This window comes from Brienomyrus brachyistius, chromosome 18, assembly GCF_023856365.1.
Source record: "Brienomyrus brachyistius isolate T26 chromosome 18, BBRACH_0.4, whole genome shotgun sequence".
Taxonomy (NCBI): Eukaryota; Metazoa; Chordata; class Actinopteri; order Osteoglossiformes; family Mormyridae; genus Brienomyrus; species Brienomyrus brachyistius.
In genome coordinates, this window is record NC_064550.1 from 3,068,916 (window position 1) to 3,094,253 (window position 25,338).

At 39.0% G+C, this 25,338-nt stretch overlaps 3 protein-coding genes across 8 annotated transcripts; 2 read left to right on the top strand and 1 right to left on the bottom strand.

Annotated features, from left to right (window-relative positions):
- The first annotated feature begins 5,410 nt into the window (after nt 1–5,410).
- On the top strand, nt 5,411–9,310 carry ftr84 (finTRIM family, member 84). Of its 2 annotated transcripts, none has more exons than XM_048984241.1 (7): nt 5,411–6,018; nt 6,329–6,424; nt 6,550–6,783; nt 6,972–7,128; nt 7,233–7,289; nt 7,432–7,485; nt 7,687–9,310. In XM_048984241.1, the coding sequence occupies exons 1-7, from the start codon at nt 5,446–5,448 to the stop codon at nt 8,229–8,231; spliced, it is 1,716 nt and encodes a 571-aa protein (XP_048840198.1). In that variant the 5' UTR covers nt 5,411–5,445; the 3' UTR covers nt 8,232–9,310. The 2 variants fall into 2 exon arrangements, with proteins under 2 accessions (XP_048840198.1, XP_048840199.1); XM_048984242.1 differs by having other exon boundaries at nt 7,792–9,310.
- A 1,729-nt stretch (nt 9,311–11,039) lies between these two features.
- Nucleotides 11,040–17,051, bottom strand: alkbh6 (alkB homolog 6). Of its 2 annotated transcripts, none has more exons than XM_048984249.1 (6): nt 16,794–17,051; nt 16,356–16,424; nt 15,576–15,636; nt 13,587–13,738; nt 12,494–12,592; nt 11,040–11,566 (listed from the first exon to the last, which is right to left on the bottom strand). In XM_048984249.1, exons 1-6 carry the CDS (start codon nt 16,848–16,850, stop codon nt 11,303–11,305), a joined length of 702 nt encoding a protein of 233 aa, XP_048840206.1. In that variant the 5' UTR covers nt 16,851–17,051; the 3' UTR covers nt 11,040–11,302. The 2 variants fall into 2 exon arrangements, with proteins under 2 accessions (XP_048840206.1, XP_048840205.1); XM_048984248.1 differs by having other exon boundaries at nt 11,040–11,569.
- Nucleotides 16,961–24,983, top strand: adad2 (adenosine deaminase domain containing 2). 4 transcript variants are annotated; one of them, XM_048984246.1, is made up of 9 exons: nt 16,961–17,093; nt 17,890–18,242; nt 19,488–19,616; nt 19,959–20,109; nt 21,132–21,299; nt 22,670–22,884; nt 23,175–23,406; nt 24,195–24,327; nt 24,542–24,983. In XM_048984246.1, the coding sequence occupies exons 2-9, from the start codon at nt 17,897–17,899 to the stop codon at nt 24,650–24,652; spliced, it is 1,485 nt and encodes a 494-aa protein (XP_048840203.1). In that variant the 5' UTR covers nt 16,961–17,093; nt 17,890–17,896; the 3' UTR covers nt 24,653–24,983. The 4 variants fall into 4 exon arrangements, with proteins under 4 accessions (XP_048840203.1, XP_048840204.1, XP_048840202.1 ...); XM_048984247.1 differs by having other exon boundaries at nt 17,055–17,191; XM_048984245.1 differs by lacking the exon at nt 16,961–17,093 and adding an exon at nt 17,382–17,646.
- Nucleotides 24,984–25,338: the final 355 nt, after the last annotated feature.

Here is a 25,338-nt window from a genome sequence, read left to right on the forward strand (position 1 = left end):
GCATCTACATCAAAAATCCTATTCCAGATTGCTCTTTGTGGGTTTCTGGTCTGCTCTTAACTCAGGAATACTAAGCAAACTAATCTCCAAACTCTTGGACCTCGGCCTTTGTCAGCATATCTGCAAATGGATAATGGACTTCTTCACCAAACATTGCCAAGCAGTCAGGTTATAGGAACACATCTTCTTCTCCCTTTTCACATATGACTGTGTACCCATCTACTGTTCAAACTCAATAACAAAAATGCAGGTGATACTACTGTAATAGGTCCGATCTGTGATAACAGCCTACAGGGAGGAAGCACAGAATCTTGAGAGCTGGTGTTCAAATCACATTCTAATTCCATCCATCCTTTTTCCAAACCGCTTATCCTACTGGGTCGCGGGGGGTCCGGAGCCTATCCCGGAAGCAATGGGCACGAGGCAGGGAACAACCCAGGATAGGGGGCCAGCCCATCGCAGGGCACACTCACACACCATTCACTCACACATGCACACCTACTGGCAATTTAGCAACTCCAATTAGCCTCAGCATGTTTTTGGACTATGGGGGGGGAAACTGGAGTACCCGCAAGAAACCCCACGATGACATGGGGAGAACATGCAAACTCCACACACATGTACAGTAACCCAGGCGGAGACTCGAACCTGGGTCCCAGAGGTGTGAGGCAACAGTGCTAATCACTGCACCACCATGCCGCCCCTAACATTCTAATTCTTAAAAGTTAATTTATACTTCTGTGTAGAATCTATGGCGTACAGCATAGTCGTGTACCCTATGTTTTTCCTATGGAGTAGGGTAGAGCACAGAGTATGGTGTAGGGTACGTGGCTATGTGGCTACCGATTATATAGATACTACACAGAAGTATAAATTTGCCTTAATAGAGATAAAATAATGATATACATTATTTTTTATATATAAGGGTGCATGCACCCTTATATATAAAAGGAGATGGGGTGGAGAAAGTCTCCACTTTCAAATTGCAGGTAATCTACATGTCAGATGACCTCACATGGACAGTCAATACTACCTCACTGGTTACGAAGGCACAGCAATGGCTATACCTCATGAGATTCCTCAGGAAGGTTACTGTGACCAGACCGCTATTGGTGAACTTTGATCACAGCACCATTGAAAGTACCATCCCGCTCTGCATCCCTGTGTGATAAATTAATCATTAATCTTGTGCGTACATTTTCATGCAGCCAGGTCCCCCAGAGGAGGATGGGGTCCCCTTCTGAGTCTCAGTTCCTCTCAAGGTTTCTTCCTGCTAGAGGGAGTTTTTCCTTGCCACTGCCGCCTCAGGCTTGCTTTTTGGGGGTTTGGGCCGGTTATATGTAAAGTGCTTTGTGACAATGACTGCTGTTAAAAGTGCTTTATAAATACAATTGAATTGAATTGAATTGAATTGAGTGATTTACCAGTTGTTCTGCTGCTGACAAGAAATTAACCACTAAGGCAAATCATCAGCACTGCACAGAAAATCATTGGATCTGTCCTCCCTGGACAGCATCAATTTCACCCATTCTCTTCGCAGAACAAGCAGCATCATCAGAGACCACACATACCCCTGTGACCACAGTGCATTAGTGTCACATTCTTGCACTAGTGTCACATTCTCTCACCAGTTGTTACTTCTGAAGAATTGCATGGTCATGCCAGCCATTTTTATCCTTGGAAAATTCTCAATGCATATATATCTATATGCATTATTTGTTTATACATCATATATTTATTTTTTAGTTTGTTTTTTCTGGATCTTCACTGGAATGGCATAGCGTTGGCAATGATGTAAGGCTGCTAGCCTCATAGGACTTTGTGACCCTGGACTCCTTTGGGCCTGTGCTTCATCTCACCCTGGAGGAAACCGTCAGTTCAGCTCTGATGAGGCTGTCTATCCAATGACTTACCTGACTGTCCAAAGACTTACCAATATACCTTCAAGCATACTGATTACAAGGATATCTCAACCCTGAAGTAAAACAATAACCACAGCATCTGGAGAGAGATTGGTATATCACCATCTTCAAAGAAAACCCACTGCTTGCTAATCAGAGCTCCTGCATTGTGCTGTGTGAAAGAATCTAGCCAGATCTACCATTGCGTACCACTGTGATGCTGTAATACTTGTGATTAATGTGATGTATTTACAGAACGATGAGGCCACATAAATAAGACTTGGATTAGATGGATCTCTATATCTTGTTGGATTTTATAGCTTGCAAATAATCTTTGCTTTGATTACGTCTTGGTTATCTGAAGGTGCTAGCTCCAGTGCATTCTGGGTAGATTGGGCATACTGTCCTGACCGGGACCGAGAATATGTTAGAGTGTGGGGTAAGGGAATAATGCACTAACAGTGAACAACTCTAGGTGTTCAGATTGCCATTTGACTCAGAAAAGCTGAGATCTTGGTTGTTATGTAAAAAACTATTGTGCAGCCTCTGAGTCGAGTCTGTCAGGACCAGTACCATCTATAATCTTGAGCAAGTGCCCACGTTAAGCTGTAGTGAATATGGACTGAACCTCTGAGGATCTATATTCAGTTAGACTGAGTTACGGGACCTGACTGGCTGACTAAGCTGACATTCAGTATGTTTACGTGACGATAGAAAAAAATGTGTTATTGTGTTAAACTGACAAAATACAGGTTAAAATGCTGATTCAACTGAAATTGTACTAAATCGATTTTCTCAAAGGCAAACTAACATGTCCAGATAATGCGGTTGGGAATCAATTTAGTCTTGCGTGTATATGTTCAATGAGACTCAAACTAGCCTAGGCGCTATGTGCATGCTCCACAGCATCCCCCTGGGATTCGACCCGGAAGTCACAGAAGAAGCTGCTACACAGAAGAAGCCTGGAGCACAGAGGTCGCGTTGCTGCCACACTCCAGCACCATAAGGTGGTGTTGTCTGCCTTTGGATAACACCATCGCCCTCAGGGAATAGCATGCAATTCCTTTGTAAAAAAACGTGCAACGTGCAGCACATAATGACTTCTTAGGCACAGCCATCAGTAGTGTGTCTGTCTGCGGGGAGAATGTTGACCTTGTCCAAAGATTTATTTACCTCGGCAGCGACATTCATGTCTCTGGTGACTCATCCTATGAAGTCAACAGATAGATTGGAAGAGCATGGGGGGTCATGAGGTCACTGGAAAGGGGAGTGTGACGTTCCTGCTCTCTCTGCAAGAGGATGAAGGTCCAAGTCTTTAGAGTCCTGAGACATGGACGCTATCCAGTGAGCTGAGATGAAGACTGGTCTCCTTCGGTCCTGTGTCTCTTCAGAGAATCCTTGGGTACCGCTGGTTTGACTTTGTGTTGAATGAGCAATCGCTAGAGGAGCCCTGAATGAGGCACATTTCCTGCATTGTGAGGGAGCGGCGGCTACGGCACTACGGCCATGTGACGCGATTCCCTGAGGGTGATCCGGCTCCCAGGAGATCCCGAGCAGCTGGTTCAGGCCAAGGGGACGCCTACGTGGCACCTGGCTGCGGCAGATGGATAGCCATTTCCGAAAGGTTCCCAGAAGTAATCTGGACAGCACAAATTATTTATAGATCATACCTAAAAAATTCTAAACAATTCATTAATTATTTTGGAGCCAGATTTAAGTAGATTTTGCCAAAAAAGGTAAGTCAATTTTCAGAGGCACTCAGATGGACCAACACACATTCGGTGCCTTCAGCTGGCCAACTAGATTCTACCATTTGGCCTGTGGGCGGGTCCCTATAATGGCAATAAAATAATTCTATTCTATTCTATTCTATCACAAGATAAAATAATAACATTACATGACACTGGCAGCCATGGATGATGATAGGATTGCTTACAATCACAGGTGAAAGTGCAGCCCCTGTAACAGATACCCTCAGATACTCTAGATACCCCCTGCAAAGCAGGTGGTTATGTCCTGAAAAATGACCTGAGCGCTGGCACAAGCCCCAGGGACAGGAGACTGTATCAGGTGCTTCTGATGACAGCAACAGCAGTACGAGTGGAAGGACGAAATATCTGGGTCCATGCCAATCACTGCAGGAAGGTACCAGCACCTGGAAGAAAAAGCTGCCAATAGCGTCCTTGCCAAGGACACCAACTCGATACCACCAGTGATGTGGACTTCTGGACTTGCCTTCTATGTTTACCTCAGTTTGGGGATTATAATATTTTCTCCTCTGGGATTTTAATGATCATTATTAATGATATTATGATATATTATTAAGCCTTTTGCTATGTGGGTGTTGCATACAATCATGTATTAAAAGAGAATTCTGACCTACAAATGGTGGTATTACCCACAATAAGTGTCATCCCTGGTCCCCTCTGTCTGAGCTGGAATTCTCCATTACAACAACTGAGGAGACTGAACTGTGATGAGCTGCTGTGAAATACCAAAAAGGGGAGTGCGTGAAGGAAATATAATAGCCCACAGTCTGAGAGTGTCACACGTAGTTGTCTCACAGCCTTGCATGTAATATAAGTGCATGTAAAAGTCTTAAATCTGATGTGGACAAATAAAAGACATAAGTTATAGCTGTATAACTGGGCTCAGTTCCTTAGGTTGAATTGACCTTGCTCATCCTATGACATGTGAGGAGCAAAGTAGCTGATATAAATAACTGGTGTTTGCCTTAGAGTCTTTGAATCTGTTCAGCTTCAGCAGCTGATTAACAAAGCACTTTGTAGTATCGCAATAAAGGTTATGGCAGCACCCATACTGCTGTTGATATCTGAATTTCCAAAACACACTGGGTGCTTACAGTAGCTTGTGGTACCACGTATGTGAATAACCAACATTTCTTATGGTATACAACAAGTAATACAATCTGGTAACACTTTACTCGACGGGGCAGAAATACTTAATACAAATACTCAGTTACTACTGAAGTACAAATTATAAACAAATCATGGACAAATATAGTTGATGCTTGAGATAAGATGCACCACGATTCATTAATGAACAATAATGAGATCGGTGTTATTCATGATTTATTCCTTCAGTAGTTCACAAAGGGTTATAGAATTTACAGATATAGACTTACAGATATAAGACAGATACTGTATAGTTTGTGGTTAATTAACACATAAGTAATAGTGTAATACAATATTTGTGCCCCGTCAAGTGTTTTACCGGTTCATGTTTATGTTGAAATGTTAATATTGTTCTCCCATACTTCTCAGAAGGAAAACTGGTTTCGGTCATTGTCAGTTTCCAAAATAAACTGTTCCCATTATGATTCTCAAACCCACATAATGGAAAACCAGCTACAAACAATGTCATGCTTGTTTTGTGAGAAAGTCTCTTACTTTTGCTGAATAAGTTCAATCCATCATTCATCTTGTTTATATAATAACACTGAATATTTCTTAAATAAGAAGGAGCAGAAGCAAAACCACCACTGTTTAGTTTCTTGTAGCGACTCCTTATAACTTGCACAGCCATGGCTGGTTCAGGGTATTTCCTACGTCCCGAGAGCTACACCTGCCCCCTTTGCATGGACGTTCTCCGGGACCCTGTCAACATCCCTTGTGGAGACACTTTCTGCCTGGATTGCATTAAAATCTACTGGGATCAGGCTGACCATGTAGGTGTGTACAGCTGCCCCCAGTGTAGGGCGACATTCACTCCACGGCCTGCGTTGCAGCAGTACGTCACTAATTCAGGACAGGATTGCCGAAACTGGCCAGAGCAACCAAGCTTTCCGGCCCTACAGCAAGACACCCTCTGTGATTTCTGCACGGGTCACCGAAACAAGGCCATCAAGTCATGCCTGATGTGTCTGGCTTATTACTGTGAGGCCCACATCAAACCCCACTACGAATCAGCTACCTTCAAGAGGCACAAGTTAGTTGACGAGATGGGACACTTGGACCGCAAGATATGCCCTCAACATGAAAAAGGGTTTGAGCTCTTCTGCCGTTCGGACCAAATGTGCATCTGCGTTCTCTGTACTGTACGAGAGCACCGCAGTCACAACATCGTCTCTGCTGAAGAGGAGCGAGCTGAAAAACAGGCAAGGATCTTTTGATTGGGTATGATTAGGCAATTATTCGCTGAGAATGGAAATTAAGCCATGATGCATTTTTAGTGGCATTTGGCATATTAATCTGTTGGTGTGATTTAACAAAAAAAAATGCCAAATGTAAATTAGTAGCATTTAAGTTAGAATATAGTTCTTAAAAGAAAAACATCATAGCAAATAGTGTGACTATATTTTATCGTACTGATTTGATATTCGCATATTTCTATAAAGAATGAAGTTCAGCAATGATATATTTTAACCATTTATAAATTACGCTTTTCCCTGTGTTGTGTGGCTGTAGAAAGCATTGATTGTGACTCAAAACGACGTACAGAATGTCATTCAGGAGAGGATGAAGGAACTTCAGGAGCTTAAACACAACGTAGAAACACTTAAAGTAAGCTGGACCTTGAGCATGTTTATATCTTCTAAAAACTTGAATGAGGTATCAAGTGACTAAGGTGCTCTTTGCCATTGGCGTGATCAGCCACCTATAATCTATCTCGTTCCTTTGTTTGACAGAGTCACAGCCAGAAAGCCATGGCAGACAGCGATAAGATTTTCACAGAAATGATACAAGCCGTGGAACGCTGGCATTCTGAGATCACCTGCCTGATTGAGGCCAGTGAGCAAGCGTGCATGACGCAGGCACAAGGCTACATGGAACGCTTGGAGATGGAGATTATGGAACTGCAGCAGAGAGATGTAGAGCTCAGGCACATACTGGACACTGAGGACAACATCCACTTTCTGCAGGTGTGGGCTTAGAGCTCATTTAGTGTACTGATTTCAGTTCTGTACATCAGAAATAATAATGTATCTCCTCGTTTTTCTGTGCCTTTATTGGAGTTGTATTTCACTACTGGTGTCAGGCTGACATTACGAAGATTTCCACATTTTGTACAGCTGATACTTTTCATGAGCCGTGTGCTCTTTTTTTCCAGAATTTTCCCACACTGTGTGTTCCACCTGAGCCAATAGTCCCGAAGGTGGTCATTAACCCAGAGTTCTCCTTCAGAGAGGTCACCAAAAACGTGACCAGCATGAAGGACCACCTGGAAGATATTTGCAAAAAAGAACTAAGCAAAATCTCCAAGACAGGTGAGAGAAAATTTGATGCTTGACCACCCAAAATATACTTACCCACTGGAAAACTGGCATTTTGAATGACATTTTTTATTGTTTTATAAAAATCAAATTTGCAGTCAATGAAACACCGATTTACATACTGTTATCCAGGACTGGAGATAAACATTTCAAAGGTAAGGTTCTCTTATGCATGTTGCAAAGATTTCAAATGCAAAACACCTAATAAAAAAAACAAACTCTAAACTTAAAAAATGGAATTTATCATAATACAAACTATCATATCATATAAGTTCTTTTTATACATTAATTTTGAAGTTCCATCAAGAGTTGACCTTCAAGAACCCAAAACCAGAGAGGACTTCTTAAAATGTGAGTTTTGGGAGAAAAAAATGTATATATTCACTGGTGCTAATTTTAATAAGCATTAAAAAAAATGAAAATTTTGAAAGCAGCTAAATTATTGTCTGCAGTACATGTGGTATGTCACTGAAGCGTGATTTTGACAGGCAGAAATGAGTTGTAGTACTATGGTGTCCTTTGTGAAATAAGGTTTTTTTTTTTTTTCATTAGATTCCTGTCAACTCACCTTAGACCCCAACACAGCCTATAAGGAACTAATGTTATCAGACAGTAACCAGAAAGTGACAAGAAAGAAAATCTCCCTGTTTTATGCAGATCATCCAGAGCGCTTTGATGGTTTCTCTCAGGTGCTTTGCAAAGAGGCACTAAGCGGGTCCCGTTATTACTGGGAGGTGCAGTGGAGTGGAGAGTTCTCCATTGGTGTGGCATACAAAAGCATCAATCGCAAGGGGAAAAATTCTTCCAGCCTTCTTGGTTACAATGACAAATCTTGGAGCATGCTGTGCTCCGACACTGGCTATTCTGTGTGGCACAACAAACTGGACAAAGATCTCCCTTGCTCTTCAAATGCTTCAAGGATTGGAGTCTACTTAGACCACCGAGGTGGCTCTGTGGCATTTTATGCCGTGTCTAAGTCTATGGAACTCATTTATAAGTTTCAGACAAAGTTCACCGAGTCATTATATGCAGGGTTTGGTGTTGGTTCTACCGTCTCCATTTGCCATTTGAGAGACGGTTTTTCCAATCTCCACTGACCAAAGTGACAAGACGCAAATAAAGTGGATGTATGTGGAGGTGGCCCACCAGCCATCTCGAATCAACAGTTGTTTGTTGAACAATGTTGTCGGCATGGGCCAGTATCCCTCAATGTTACTGACATCGTACGAAGTCCACGTCCGTGTCTGAAGTCTAAGGTGGAAACAACACAATATCATTAAATTAATTAATTGATTGATATTTATATGTGTGTGGAATATCTTAAGCCACGGGGCAACACAGTAGCTAGCATTGTAGCTACACACCTCCAGGTTTGGGCATTTGAATCCTGGCTCTGTCTGGGTGGAATGTTCAAGCTCCCTTTGTGTTTGTTTGTGAGGGTTTTACTATTAGGACTTGAGGTTCACCATGGGTCATTTTTGTTATTTGCGTATCCCTGTAGTTTGTTTAGTTTTCGTGTATTTGTATATCCCACAGCACAATGTATCTGAGTAGGTGGCAGAGGTGGCCTAATAGGTAGGGATGAGCACTTGTCCTCAAAAGATTGCTGGTTTGAATCCTTGACCAGCAAGGTACCACCCCCAAGCCCACTGCTCCATGAGCACTGAATTAGTTGGCCCCTGCTATGTCACCCATGTGACGTATGGGTTAAATGAAGAGGATGCGTTTTGTTGTGGTATAATGTGTCAACAATGACAACTAATCACTTACCCATTGACCAGTTTCACACTGATTCCAGCCTGTTGTTAATAAATTTGCAGTAGAGGCAACTACTGCCTACGTCCTTTAAGTTCCACTTCTGGCTTCGTCATGCCCAGGATATGTTACACAGCTACCATAACAACCACAAAGTTCTCATGCAGTCTGGACAAAATCTTACCTTATAAAATTTACACAGTTTGTACAAGTTTAACATTTTAATGTAGTTTGTCTGAGAAGTAACACCCATACAACCTTAAGAAAATCACAGCAAGATCTATCAGTCTTACAATGACTCAGGCATTTTGGATAATAGGGTAAACAATTTTCCCAAGGGGCAACTGTACCCCCTACTGGTCAAATGAAATGCTGTTTGAACATATTAAATTCAATAAAGCTGAATTATATTGTAAAGTTATATCTGAAACTGTGGCTTGTGTTAGTCAAATCAATGCATAATAATTTGTTTGTTTATTTATTTGACTAATTTATCTTATTATTACGAATGACTGGCTGGACTGTCTCACATTGCACCCCCTGGCAGAAATGCCTAAAGTCACCTATGAATGTTACATTAGATTTCGGTGTGGATCTTTTACCTTATTGCACAAGACTCTTACTGGTCTTTGTATTCACAAAATTTTATGTACTTGAAATACACTTTAAATGTACACAACATACACAAGTGTGCATTGAATTGCTCAGTTAAGCAGCTATGTGCAGAAAGGCTTCTCAACAACTCATCACCCTTTGAGGTGGCTTAGGAGACATTAGGTGGCGCTACACAGGTGTACGTCACAAAGTGGTCACTGTGAGGATAATACTCATTTGCAAATAAGTAGCAATATTACTAATATTAACTGGAATAAATAGCAGAGTACTATATAAATTTAAATACATTATGCCCGTACAAATGTGCGTAAAAATGCAACAAGAAATATACTACATACACCAAAATAATCAAAAAGTAAAAAAAAGGCTAGTCGAAGCACTTAGGAGCAATCTGAGAAAAATATATTAGCCAATGCAAAAATATGAGTATAAGCGGCCAAAATGAGATTTCTCTGCAGGATTCCAAAGCTTGGGACAGGGTGTGGGGAGCTAGGAGGTCCGTAGCAACCTAAAAATGAGCCGATGCCCCTTTGGATCTAGAGAAGTCAGCTAATGTAGTTTGGGTGTCTTAGGGACGCCCCTGTAGGCTCTAGAGCAGACCAGGGACACACTGGATGGATTTCATGTTTAAGCTGACTTAGGAAAATCTGGGGCATCCCACGGAATAATGCAGAGTTTGGGGTCTTCGACAGAAAGATCTGGTCTGACCTGCTTAGCCACCCCCCACTCTCAAAATACATATACATACATTTATTGGTGTGTTTCTCCACATTACAGCAACCAGTTAAAAAAATAACTGTCAGATACTTTTATTAACATGGATTCCCTGCTGGATCCTGCCAGCCGTCATCATGCTGACAGCCACCAAGTTCTTGGGCTAGAAAACATCGAGAGATGCGATGACAGGCGGGGATGTTTTGTTCTGGTGGCACAGGATTTATGAGGCACATCACCCATGCACACCTCCACTCTTCATTAGTGACATTGATAATGACTGAACCCACGTAACCTAGGTGTAAGAATTCCAAAAATGCCATTTCTGCAACTTGGGAAGCTGAAATATTAGATGAAGATATTGTGAAGTATGCTGTAGTTTTCTTTCCTTTTATAAGGCATTAGGTGACGTGCCACCTTGTCAAAATTAACATTTAAATAAAAGAATGGCTTAATTATGGGGGTAAAGGATGAGAGGAGGAGTATACATGAATCTTACTGAGTTCTTGCAGGATTAGAACTTCCCCCTTGTAAATATCATTACACCATCATTTTTATTAGCTATTTTGCTACTGTTAAAATGAAATTTCCATAAAGCATGGCTGGCTCTGTCACTCCGGGTATTAAAGTAAGTATCATGCAATTTCCATGACAAAATAATTATGACCAAGAGCAGGAGCCCCTAGGCCTCACGCACTGCGAAGGGCCCAGAAGGGCTGGTAAGTTATCCAAAACTACACTTCCAAAACGACTAAGGATGCAGACCCTTCTCCCTTTGCTGAAGAAAAGAAGTGGAAAGCTCTGCATGGCTTGTACACCTGTTAAGTTTAACTGAATGCCTTTTTTTTATTTTTTAAAACTCCAAATACAACACATGATAAAATGAACGCGGCGTTACTGTTTACATAATACTGCCACTTCCTGTATGTGCTGTATTATAAACAATGAAAGCAAAACGCCAACGGCACACTGTGCAAATGTACATGTGCTTTAGCCCTCCTCAAGTACTAGCAACATTAAGAGCTTGATTTGAACTTGGAAAATTCCTACAATCAAATTACACTTGTGGGAGCCCCACTGAACTTTATTTGCCCAGTTGCACACAGGTTCTCAGAACTTTAGGAACATGCCGTATCGTCAATGACACTCGGGTGCTCCGAGTCAAGCAGTCTCCGGTAGAAGTATTTGTTGCTGACAGATTGGCTACCTTGTCAGTTAGGATGTCCTGATTCACACCCTGGATGCCATGAAGAAAGTACTTATACATGTCATGCTGAAGAACCAAAAGACTCCGGGGCTCCACAAGCAGGGACAGTAGGTAGCGGCTCTTTTCAGTTAGGGGAACATCCTGCTGTTGAAACAAGAACACAGACTGAACAGCCACATTCCCTAAATCCATGAAATCTAACCCACAGAATGCATTCAATGGGACATTATGCATGATGCTCATTTGACAAGCCATTAATATTTCGATGCATATTAAAACACCATGTATGGATTGTTTTGTTCCTGGGGTAGAACTCAGGAACTAACCAAATGTCACACAACATTGTATTGGTAAATCTTTACAAGATACATTTAGCTGTCCTCTGCTTTTCACTACTCCTGTAATAACCTGTGTCCTTAAGTATAATGTAAACACTAATAAGATGAAGGACATTCAAAAACAATATTGTAGCTGGTAATACAGGGATTACTGTTTTTTGGTTGCAGTCCTAGGAGAGAATGGACCATAACGCCCTTGGAAGACGCACTTAACCTGATTTGGTTCAGTTATCTAACAATATAAATATGCAAGTTGTAAGCTCATTTGCATAACAGTACAGTTACGCAACTAAATGTAAATATTCTTCAAAGACATACAGAGAAGGTTCATGCAAGTGATTCGTCTCAAATTCAGCACAGTTCTCTGGGGACCAGATCTGTTTACAGTAATCAGACACTGCTTTTGGTACTAATATTGGCAGTAATAAAGTCTGTTTTTACATTCAATCATCCGGTTTTTATTAAATTTACTCTAGCCATTACGGGCTCAAAATGTGGAAGAAATGTTCAGCAGTTCCGTTAAAAATTTTCAAGCAAGTTTCTGAGTAAAAGAGCCTGATCCATAAATTCATTCAAAAAGAATGAAGCAAATGCCAAGTGTTGTACAGACCTCATATTTAATAGTACTTATGGTTACAATTTGTTCAAGACTAGGAATTACCGTATGCAGTTACATTCACATGTATTACTGCTAGGAAAGTGAATGAGGAAAAACGTATTGTGTGTTTACCTGTGAATTGTCTACTGGATGGTAGAAATCTAAGAGAGTATAAGACCCCAGGCTAATGGTAGTCACTGTAGGGTGGTAGAGCGGCCCATCCTCATGAGGCTGAGAAAGAAAACACAAAAACATCAAGAAAGCACCTGTCTGTCACACTACCTATATGCACTTTTAAACACAGGTGCTATGGGACAAAAGCACACCTCGTTAGAAAATAAAAATTGACATACAACTGTCAGATTGTCATGTCATGTACAAATTGTTTATCGTCACACTTTATATGGCCATTTAACTGTAATTATGGTAGTATATTATATACAAGGATATATATCTCTGACCATTGTAGGAGAACTGCACATTTGGTCACATTACTGATCTGTGCTAATCACCGTATAAATATATCTGTAGTGAAAAGAAATCCTGATGGCTGCTGGGGGGAGGGGTGTTACACCCATGAATACTCTCCGTAGCAATATTTTCAGGTATTCAAAATTTGTAAGAATTAATTTTACCACAACTCCCATTAAGAGACAGAAGTCTCAGAGAGGATTTGGCTCTAGTACTTTCCTAGAAATGTCTCTATTCACTGCTATTACACCTTTTGATGATATTAGGATATATGTAGAAGGTTCATTAGAGGGGCAGTCAGACAACCAATGCATCTTAATACTATAATAGAAACAACATTTTTACTTTTTTTAAAAAAAAAATAAAAATTGAAGGAGGTTACTGCTAAGCAAGTTTTTATAGAAAATATGTAGGGCAGTGAAGAGAATCAGAACCAATTTTATTTGTTTGTAATACACACGATAACAAACTTCCCGATTTGGGATCTTTGGGTATGCTGTCTGCAGCCTATCCGACACTTACATGCCTGTCACATGCAGCATCAACTTAAGAGACAGGTAGAAATTCCAGATCTCTTTTCATGAGTCTACATAATTCTCTCAGGTTCTACTACTGAACATTCATGTTTAAAAACCATGTCAAACATTTATAAACAAGCAATTTCTGCAGCTCAAACTACGATTTCAGTCCATTAAGCCCTGGCATAACAAAATTAGTATTTATATTATCGCAAGAGAAATTAATAATTCCATACCATAATTCCTTCACCTGGCTTGTATTCATTCACCAAGACATGATTGGCAGTTTTCCCAGAAAATACTCCAAGGGCAGAAATCTTTTCAGTGTATTTCTGAAGCCAGCTGGGCAGTTTCTCAGAAAGCATGCCATTAGGGTGAGGCAGGCCACCTGCAAATAGACACACTCATCTGTATGGATGCACTTCAAGTGCACAGGGACAAACATACAGAAACAATTAAAGCAGTTTGCAATGCAAAGAAATTTACATTACTGGGACCCGAAGTAAGAGGCTAAGATTGAACTATTCTCTAATGAATTAAGTGCACGTTCAATAAGATTTTTTTTTAATCCAGTCATCAAAATTAGGGTAGATACGTATATACAGTTTACCTTTACATGCATTTACCGATACAGTCAGCCCTCGTGCATTCACGCTTCATAATTCGCGAATTCACAGATCAGCGAAAATTTCATTGGAACCGAACTTATTTGCATCAGCGATGTTTTCGCACATCTACGAAATCCTCAAAAAACCCTACAGAAGTGTTTATGTTTAATTTTCGTAGTAATTTTTATTTTTTGTAGTTTTTATGCTTTTAAGTGTAAAATTGGTAAGAAAAATTTAGTTAATGAAGATTCTACTGTGTTTTCGGGGAAAGTTCAAGACATGAAATATAAATCAGTTAAAAAATCCCTTAAAAAACGTGTCTTTCTTATGGAAACATTCCTTTTTATGTACATACTGTACTGCACCTTTACAAGATGCAAATCCCATTCGCAAAGTTTATTCCCTTTGGAGAGCTAATCGTTACATAAATATTAGAAAATAGTTTATTTACTATTTTGTAATATCAAGTACATGTTAATATTAATTCAAACCCAAACGCTCCCACGAACCCCCACCTGAAGAGGGAGACTCTGAGGAGCTGTAACTCCTCATTTAGGCTATGCAGTCATTTTCATATTTTCACCGCATTGCATAGCTAATTCATAATCATCATTATCTTAAGTCAATGTTCATCATTGGTGAGTACCCATACTACTGTTATTAAATATTTTTAATGTGTGTATGTATTCGTGTTCTCTCTTTGGTTAGCGCACACATAGTAATTTTGCAACTTATTTTTTCTGTATGTCTTTACGTAATTTTTGATTGATTGAATACCCGTACCCTGTACGTACAGTACATGTTTCCTTTACGAATTTATTGAATTGTACCTTGGTTACATATACCACTTCTGTCAATAAGTTTACAGTCCCGTTCGTTTACTCATTTTACCTTACTGTGCACGCAAAAGAAAACGGCAGCCAATGCCGTGTTCTATGAATTAGCAGGGGTAACATTTGTATACTGTACTGTAAATGTGCTAGTGTGACAAATATCTGTTAGGCGATACTGTACCCTGTTTTTACATCAAACATTCGTTTTTTTTCCCCCCAAAAGTAATGTATTGAGCTAACTTTTAAACTAAATGAAAGTGTTTTGGGAGAATGACTGTGGTCAAATTTAGGGTTTAAACTATAGAAATAAGCACATATTACCATTTTTAATGACTCTACCAAACATCCGCGAATCCTCCTCAATCACGAAGGTCTCGGGAACCTAACCTCACGAATGTCCGAGGTCTGACTGTACTGCAATAGCATATGGTTTAATGACATGTTGTATTACCCTTATTGTACTTAAACTAAAATTTCATCATTAACATATTCTAAAACCAGAACAGAATTACCATTTTTAACAATTTATATTCACTTCTAATATTTATTTGTAAAATATAAAATATAAATATCCAAACACAATTCATCCCAATATTAATTCTGTAAGATATAATAATAAAAAGGACAGCTGTTACCTTATATTTACTTTGGTCATTTTCATAAATTTTTCATTTGTAACTGTCCAGCAAAGCTAAAATTCAGGCTTTTAAAACAGAATACAAGGTTGGCAGCAATAGCTATATACATAGTATACAAAGCGTGGCTGAATTAAATGTTATTATACCCCAATTCTGAAGTCGCCGGCCAGAAAGCTGGGTCCACTTTGGTTTTGGGGCTTTGTACACCTTGAACAAAGAAAAAATGTTTCAAGGACCAATTTTAATAAAGTCTCAATTGAGGAGACTCAGATCAAAAGCACTGTCACATTACTAATAGGCTCCGGCAGGTAAGCGCATTGACAGGTGGAAAGTGCAAACAGCAGCCAAAAATGCTTCATATTCAACTTTTCTCTCTGCCCAAAAATGTCACATCAATCATTTTAATCAATGACATGTAATAACACATATTTTCTATAGAGGATATTTCTTACTCTTTTTTACCAACCATTGCCTAGTTGTCATTTATTTGAAAAACCACAATGAAATACAACCATTTTACAATGGTTCAAACAAAAATATTGATGAACTCCACCCTCAATTCTCTCACAGAAACCTGCAAAAAAAAAACTCCAGTAAAGTAGGTACCACAATAAAGCTGGAAAAAATAGCTTCTCAGGAGATTCGGGTACAGTCCCCAATCAATTGGTTCCTCCTGTGGAATTTTACAGTGAGGTCCTGATTCACCGGCTCAGGGGGTAGCCCAAGACCCAGATCTCAAAATCTTTTACAGATAATGATGTGAATGTTTTCATCTTTATTTGGTATCAAAATAAAACATTCTGACAACAAACCTAACCGTAGCAATTTTCAAATTTTGCCTGCGGATAAATATTAGTAATACTGCTAACATAATACAATCATCAGGTTACAAAGGAACTATATGCATTAATATATGAGAAAATTACTTGCTGTAGAAGGTATGCTTCTTCATCCTTGGTGATGAATTCAGGAACATAATAAGCAGTAGAAGGAGCCTTGGAAAAACAAAAGTCAAATCCTGAATTTTCCTAAACTTAACAAAACTAATCATAAAACATTGTTTGCCACTGGACAGCACAGTTATTTAGCTATTATATTTCGTACGCCTTCTCGAAACCGAAATTTACAATCACTAACCTACACAAGTCTTTAAGTGAAACCAGACAGAAATCTTGTGAAATGCTCGAATACACAAGAGGTCACGTCATCATTTCATTTTCTAAAACGCTACGTTCAAATCACAGACATTTGCCGTGCAAAGCAACATTGCAACACTGATGAGAGTTACATACAGACACAAATAATACATACTAATACAGCCCCATAAACGTCGTAATTAGAAATGCAGAGAGCGGACAAAATACCTCTTTCACTACAAAACTTTCAAGTTGCTTGACAATTTCTCCAGGAGGTTCCTCCATATTGCCATTCAGTAAGCCATATGAAATTGTAAAAACCAGATTATCAGTTACCAAACAGCCTTACCGCAAACAATTATATAACTGAAAATCAGTTTTACTAGACAGTGTAACTCTAGGTTATTACATTAAACCCAAACGTTCTCCACTTCCCGGAAGAAGAGAAAAGACTGCTTCCGGCCATCTGTAAAAAGCTAAGCGGTTAAACGCCACAAAGACCACTGGACTCGAGATCTCTGTCTCAAGGTCTCATTCGTTAATATTCACGATATCCTACGGGAGAAAAAAAATGGCGAAATCACTCGAATTGATTAATGAAAACTGTTCATTTTTAGTGAGGCTGGGTATGATTTTAAAACAAGTTCATTTCCGGTAGCCAAGTGAAATACACTTTCAAAATAAGAGCACGTATTTAAATAATAAAACGTATAACTCATAATTTAAAGTATATACTTTGTCTATATTCTGTCTTAAAGCAAATATAACGGTTAGTCGTTTAACCACTACTCGACCTAAGTATAAATAAGCAGTAGCAATATAATGGATGGAACTTTTAAATATTTCCTCCGTACGCGGAATCCTGGAGGACCGCGTTAATATATATTTAATCCCTACGCTCAGGGGCCAAAGACTGTATAAATGTTATACCGCCAAATTTTAGAAAAGCACTACGCAAATGACTGTATGAACGTATGTTTCTCATGGATATTGTTGAAGAATTGTTAGCAATAGGTAAGATTCGATTCTGCCGTAAGTCTTTCGGCCATTAGGCCTAAGTGCCGTACGTTGCTCTAATACGGTAAGTGAGTTAAGCTTGAAAAAGTATTTCGTATTATCCTCGGGTGGTGTAATAAATTTTTCAAGTACTTAAAGGTTTAGATTACTGTAAACCCTTTCATGTGTCATCTGCCACTGGAGTACCTAAAGTACTGGTAAGAGACGAGGCCTGTCTTTTCTCATTGGCTGGATAGGAAGTGAATATATATCTATATCTCAGCCAGACGTAATTAATATTACAATCTTCGTTTTTTATTTACATTAGAGAATTCATGAACAGGAAAAGGAGACAGAAAAACCGAGGGCAGGCAAGAATGGCGGCCTCCTGGAGTTATCTACAATTAGCTAGCAAGCAAGAAGTGAGCTTGAATTCAGGAAGTTTCCCAACCACCCATGAGACGGCTTGTACATCAGGACTTGAAACGCCAGGGCCTTGTAACTCCAAACCCTCAAATCTGTCGAAGGCTGAACCAATTGATGAGTTCAGCCAAGAGTTCACAGATCTGTTCCCCCAAAATAATGAAGAGGGGCCACCGAAGAAAGACTCTGTCAAGGAACCATATGAAGGAAACTCCTACCAGGAAGCTTGTATCCCATCACAGGGCTGGTCTCAGAAACGTAAGGACTGTATGTCCCTTTTTTTGGGTGGGGAGAATGAAACAGGAATGAAAATATTCTTTTGTACTATAATGCTCTGGTTCTTGTTTTACTAACTTTGGGGGAATACTGGCACTTAAGTGATATTTTCAAACATAAATCGTGTATATCTCTTGTATGATTTTAAAATCTCTGCCTTAAGTACTAGGCTGATAATCATCACAACAAAGTTTATTTATTAAATCTGGCTTCATTAATGTGACCATGAAGCATCTAAGCATCTTCCAGCTGCTTATCTTGAGCATGGGGCTTGAAGCTTATCCCAGGGACTCTTAGTTTATCAGGGGAGCCCTCTGTATACGATGCCAATACGATGAAATAAAACTGACTGATTATTATAGCAGTGCTCCTCAAACGGGACCATGTGGACGCCCAGACAGTGCATGTTTTTCGTCCCTCATGAGCTGGGAGGGAGCAAAAACATGCACTGTTTGGGAGTCCCTGAAGAGCGGGCCGAGAAAAACTATAATACTGCTTTTAATGGTAAGCAGAGAGATGAAGATCATGATAGACTTTGTTGAACTTGTTTCAGTTGATTTTATTGAATTCATATCACTTACTTATAGGGGTAATTAAAGAAGGCACATGGAGGAGCACAGCAACTATTCACACATAATAATAAATATAGAATAAAAGGACATCACATGGATTCCATGGATGTGCAAATTACAGTTGCAGAAGGCGAGGCTCAAGTTCTTGGTAGCTTGGAGAACAGTGGTGGTTGTACCCTCAGTAAAGTTGGCGTTAAGTAGGGGTAAATATCTAAATGGTGGCCTTCATGGTAGGAGAGCCTCATCTTGGTTGATTGCCCCAAATTTCAGCTTATTTCACTTGCCACAGTACCTGGGGTCTCCAGGGCGGTAAGATGACCCACTTTTATGCATGCAGGTTTAACAGGTCTAAGAAAAGGAGGAGAAATGAGGAATGTAGAGCAACTCCTGACCTGTAGAGTTGGTCTCCTGACCTCATTTGCACACTTGTTTACAACTGCATTGCACATCCTGTTTTTGCACACTTCACTTTTTAATTGTTGTTTTTGATACTTATATCTATTATGTGGGCAACAGCTTAGTTGTATTTATTGTTACCGTAAAGCCTGCTGTTTCCTTTGAGGTCAAGAAGTCTCTCTCTCTCTCTCTCTGTCTATCTGTCAATCATCTTATATAATCTAATCAGTCATCTTATATAATGTTCTCTATATTCCAGTCACTTACCCAGATGGTCACAGTTATCGGACAGCTGCTGTCTCTCATGAGTGCCTTAATCATCTGCTCCAGGAGTGCCCTGAGTTAAGTAGCTGCCGCGGCTGTCTGGCTGCTTTTGTTCTGGAAAGAGGTATGTTTATTCACACTTGACATTCACGGTGTAGCTGTGCACTTACTGTCCTGCTTGTCGAAAGCTAAGATGAAATTTTCATTATTGTACTTTGAGTCTGGTGTCTTAATTGTTAAAATGGTGGAATTGCATTCAGCTTGCAAATGAACATAAAGATGAATAGTATAGTATTTTCTAGTGTTATAGTAGCAGAGTTGTTTTTGCACAATACAAAGTAGTTTCAGAATGGTGTTTTTATTTTATGGCATGTGAGAAAATGACGATATTCTCAATTTTTATGGAATAATGGTTGCCTTTATTAAAAGTTTCTATACCTAAATTTAAATGTGTACTCCTTCCCAGAGATGACTGGATCTGATGGACAAATTTATGAGCAATATGAAACTGTGGCTCTAGGCACAGGCAATACAAGCAACAGTGGCTGGCTGTCTTTCAGTGGATGTGTGGTGCACGACTGCCATGCTATGGTAGTGGCTCGTCGAGCACTTCAGAGGTAATGCACTTTACATGATTGATTGTCAATGGATTCTAGGGTTTGGAGTTGTAGACATGAACTGATAGCTCAAAGAATAAAGTATGATAACGATAACATGTAATCGTGCTTTTCTTGCTGCTATTATTTTCTTTAAATACAAGGTCAAATAGCTATTTGAGCTGTTATGGGTTTTAATAATAATAGTTATAATATTAGTATGATGTTACCCAATGAAAAATCTCTGCCAGTTACTCATTGGTCATTTAAAAAACATCCTCAGGTCTGCTAGGCCCATCTGACCTACAATACTGGCTACTTAAATGTTTCATGAATGTGTTCTACAGCTGTAAATGTTTTATATAAAACACAGCTGCTGTTAAAATAAATAAATAAATCATCCATTACCCACTGAATTTGCAGCATGTTTTGGAAAACTTTTTTTTTTTAGCATTTAATTTAATTCCAATGCCCACAAACCATGTTATGCATTTTGACACCAATACAAGGTGTCAAAGGGCAGCAGTCAAAAAGCAAACAAATAATTTATTAAAATTACTATACAGTCCTTGTAAATGTGAGCCATGTATGTCCATAGTGTATGAATGTATTTTTGCATTTGCCTTGCATTGGACTGGCATCCCATACAGCATGTACCCTTGCTTTGCATTCTGTGCTGCCAGGGTTGGGGTCCAGGCCTCCCTGTAACACTTTTTGTAATAAGATGGATGGATGGTACAATGTAGCAGCATTAACTTTATGTTTAATCATTGCTAACTCGAGAACACCAGCACTAAAAAGTAGAGGAGAATGCTAAATTCATTTAAAAAAATGATTTTATTAAAGAAATTAAAAAATGATCTATAGACATTGATAAGGCTAATTTGTATGGGGTTTGTATATTTATGTAGTTAAGGACCTTGCTTTTAAAGAAGTCCCTTCTTCGGATTTTCATTATTCCGTGAGCAATCGCAGTGTTATGCCTGTGACTGAACTGCCTTCGCGTCTGCTAATGGATCCCCTAATATTTCTTTTGAGGGCAGGTTCTTGTTCAAGCAGCTCCTTCTTTTCTTCAGTGATGACCCAAAGTTTAACGAAAGGTCCATCTATAGAAGCTCTCCTGACAGTAATCTTCTTCAGCTCAAGCCAGGAATCTATCTGCATCTCTATACCAGCAACACCCCTCACGGTGCAGCGCAGTGTGTTTTCCTGTAAGTATGCAAAGGACTGTGAAATAAAAAAATGCATAACACATTTATGCACATTTTACTGTACAAATGACAAGGTCCAATTATTCAAATTTGAGGTGTAACAAAAAGCTATTTGCAATTTGATATATGGAAATGTCTGGCACATTTTTCTTCTATGGTTTAAAAAAATATAATGAATTTAATTCAGCCTGCTACAGCTTCCTCAAATTAATTATAAATATAGTCCTTATATCTTGTTGTGATATATTTTAATATAATAATCTAAATCACATTGTAATAACTGTTACTGCACTGTATTGCCCTTCTCCAACAGAAGGCACTCTTTTGCACGTATCGACACTATACAAATCCTTTTCAGATTTGTTTTTCTAGATTGATCGAGAGAATTTCCTTTATCGTGCAGTTTAAAAAAAGTTCCAAACTTGCTACAATTTTTAATGATGTCACAACGTTTGCGTAGATGCTCTTATGAAATGTTCACATTGTATTTGTGAATTTCCAACTAAGCTAAAAAAAAGTTTTATCTGTAACTTTTTGTAAAATTTGCTAATTGAGGGCACCTATGGAGTAAACGTAATAGCAAAGTTACCATGGTTATAAAAAGTCTACATACCCTTATTGAAATTGCATCTGTTATGTACAGTAAAGGCAGAAATTGCGCAGAAACATGTTAACGGGATAGAATATTTGTCATATTTAATGTGACCACGGGCCCAAAAAAGTAATGAAAATACAAATAAATAGAATAAATAAGTAAAATTAAAAACTGGGTGTACTCTGTGTGTACTCTGCCTGTACGTGTACACACCCATACCCCCATCTAATACTTTGTGGAAGAACCTTCTTCATTTATTACGTCAGTAAGTCTTTAATAAGTCTCAGTTATCTTAGCACGCAATCTTCTTTGCAAAAAACAGTTAAAGTTTCTTCAGATTACTGGGTCACCCCCTGTGTACAGATTTTCTTTGGGATTGAGCTCTAGGTTCTTGTTGGGTCATTTTAAGATTTTAGTCTTTATTTTCGAAAGCCAAGTAAATCCGTTAGTGAAAATCAATTTCCTGTTTCTTTGATAATGCATCTTACTTTCTAGTTTCTAGTTAATTTATCAGTTGGTTACCAAGGTCTGAATCTGAAAAGCAGTTTTCCATACTGACATCCACCCATAGTTTTCATAACCTTACCTTTCGTCAAGTTCATTACACATGTACATCCATTGTCTTAGGACTTGTATAAATTTACATTTTTATTCTTGCGTTTTGCTAAGAATATCATTATTGTGCTTAGTTAGAAAAACGTCCAATTTTCATCTTAGTTTTCTAACAAGCTTCGTAAAGCAAATGCATATAAATGAGTGCTACCTTATTCTGCAGAAAGTCACCCAGCAGCAGCTATACCTCCCTGACTCTCCAGTGCCATGCTAAGGGCTCTCTTGTTCCCGCGGCTCTCATAAAACCAAGTGTATGGGGTGCAAGGATATGCTGCATGTCAGAAAGCGACAAGCTGAGTCGCTGGACAGTGACAGGCCTGCAGGGGGCACTGCTAAGTCACTTCATCCAGCCGCTTTACATAACCAGCATAGTTCTTGGTAAGCTAATTACTGATTAAGGTTCTTGGATCTTAGTACTACTACTTTTCATTTTTACATATTACATGCTATATTGTTTGCATTCATATCCAATTTAATGAATTTACGTCATCCAGGTGTGCATATTGCCCAATATCCATATTCTTATCGAACTTCAATCTTAATTAATTTATTCTATTGCTGTGTTTGTAAAATCTCAGCCTTATTTATTTACAAGCAAGAAGACTTGATACATTTTTATAGTCTTCACTGATATTCAGTAAACTGCTCATGTATGTTGCCTAACACAGGCGATGCCAGACCCAGCTGTGATAAGGTATCAGACGCCATTAACGAGCGGCTAGCTGGAGAGTGGGCAGACCAGCTACCCCAGCCCTTCTACAGGAGCAATGTGGTGTTATTCAGCTTGGATGATTTGCCGAAGGGCTGCTCAGAGCACTGTAGGAACTTCAGCCTTAACTGGAGTCTTGGGGACTCTGGTGTGGAGGTTTTGGACAGTACGAGGGGCACAGTCATTCAGGGGTAAGCCCACACGCTTCGAAAATACGAATATATTCAGTTTCTTTATCTGATATATTGGGTATTGTATTTTTGGTTATTAACCAGAAATAACCAGTTTTGTATTACAAAACTGATCATTCATCAAAAGTTACAGGGAACACCACATACTGTGTTTCCAAAAAATGTTTGAATGAATGAATCTTTTTCAAGACACTCAAAGTGCTTTACAGATCCAGTGGGGAGCCATTTCATCCACCACCACTGCGTGCCCCCCACCTGGATGATGTGAGGGTAGCCATTCTGCACCAGTATGCTCACCACACAGTAGCTAAGGTGGTGAAGGGGCAGGAGAGAATTCACCAGTTAGATATAGGGGATGATTAGGAGGCCAGGTCTGATAGGGCCACAGTGGGCATTTTTAGCCAGGACATCGGGGTCTCTCAATATACCAGGCATAATACAATGGGTTTGAGCTCCACTCTGAGGTCATAGTTAATTCTTCATTAACGATTGCAACTCTTAATACATTATGTGCCTTTATAACATGAAGAGATTCCAAAATTAATGAACTCAGTATTTTATTCTTTAATACATGGTGTACAGTTTATTTTTGAGATTTTACAGCTTAGCATATCATTTTGCTATTTTCTTACCCATTCATAGCTTTTATAGATATTATTTCAGATTTTATAGATTTTCACAGTTGGATTGGTAATATACCTAGAGTACAGCTATAAACACAGACGTATGTAAAAGCATTCTGAAATGTATGTAAGTACATGTAACATTTTGTATTTTTTGGTCTTCAGGTCTCCCTTTATAAGCGGACCTGGGTTCTCCAGCAGGCTGTGTAAGAGGTCTTTCTTTGCAGTCTTCAGAAAAATTGCCAGATTAGGGAACCATCAAGTCCTACTTGATCTCCAAACTTACCGAAATGCCAAGGTGCGTGTGAGATAATTTGTAATTAATGTTAGAAATGATTACTTATCCATAAGACAGGGAAAAATAAGCATTAATACCTCATACTTATCTTCCTATATACTAACATTGAGAAACAAATTGGAAAATACTGTGTTAAAGGACCAATTTTAAAGATAGTAGTGATGGTTTTTTGATTTACTGTCAGCTTCATTACTCTTGACTTTATGTATTTTAGATGGCTGCCTGCCCTTATCAGAGCGCTAAGGCTATGGTCAGCAAGCAGTTCATAATCAACAATGCCGGCCCCTGGATCTCCAAGCACCTAGTGGACTGTTTCAGCCAGTAAAAGACTGTGGTAAATTCATACAATGTTTATAGTACTGGTTTCTGTGTGATGTCTTTTTTTGGTGGAAGTAAAAATATTAAAAGTTAATAGCATTTAGAGTTTTGGGGAAAAGTTATTTTCTTGTATGCTCTTCCAACAAAATATATTTTGTTGCTTTAATTTTGCATGCTTTTGTTTAATTTTGTTTAATGTTAAATAAAGAAAAATGATCAAGTGTCCTTTATTACAACATGAAATCAGGTAAATATTTTACTTATTTCCCCTATTTCTGACACCCCTGGAATGCACACACCTCTCTGAATGTGCGAAAGTCAGAGTATATTAAAACTTTAGTTCACAAGGTTGATAGAGTCGATGTTGCAGGTTGATTTACATATTTGTCACGTATTTCCCCTAAAAAACACGCTGAAATAGTCTTTAGTATCAGTACTGAAGCACATGTGACATTCTCTTACATTCTCTTTTTTTGGCATATTGGTCCACGTAGGTGTTTTATAGAACAGATAACAATAAACTAGTGATACTACATTCTGGGGAGGTGGGGTCATATTTATGGTTAGATGATTCAATTTGTTAATTTTGTATTTTATTTTTAGGTTCTCCCCAGTTCTGATTAATGATATATGTTGAATGATTCCTGCAGTGTTGTATTTATAAAAAGAAAAACACCACGCTGTAGTCAAGCA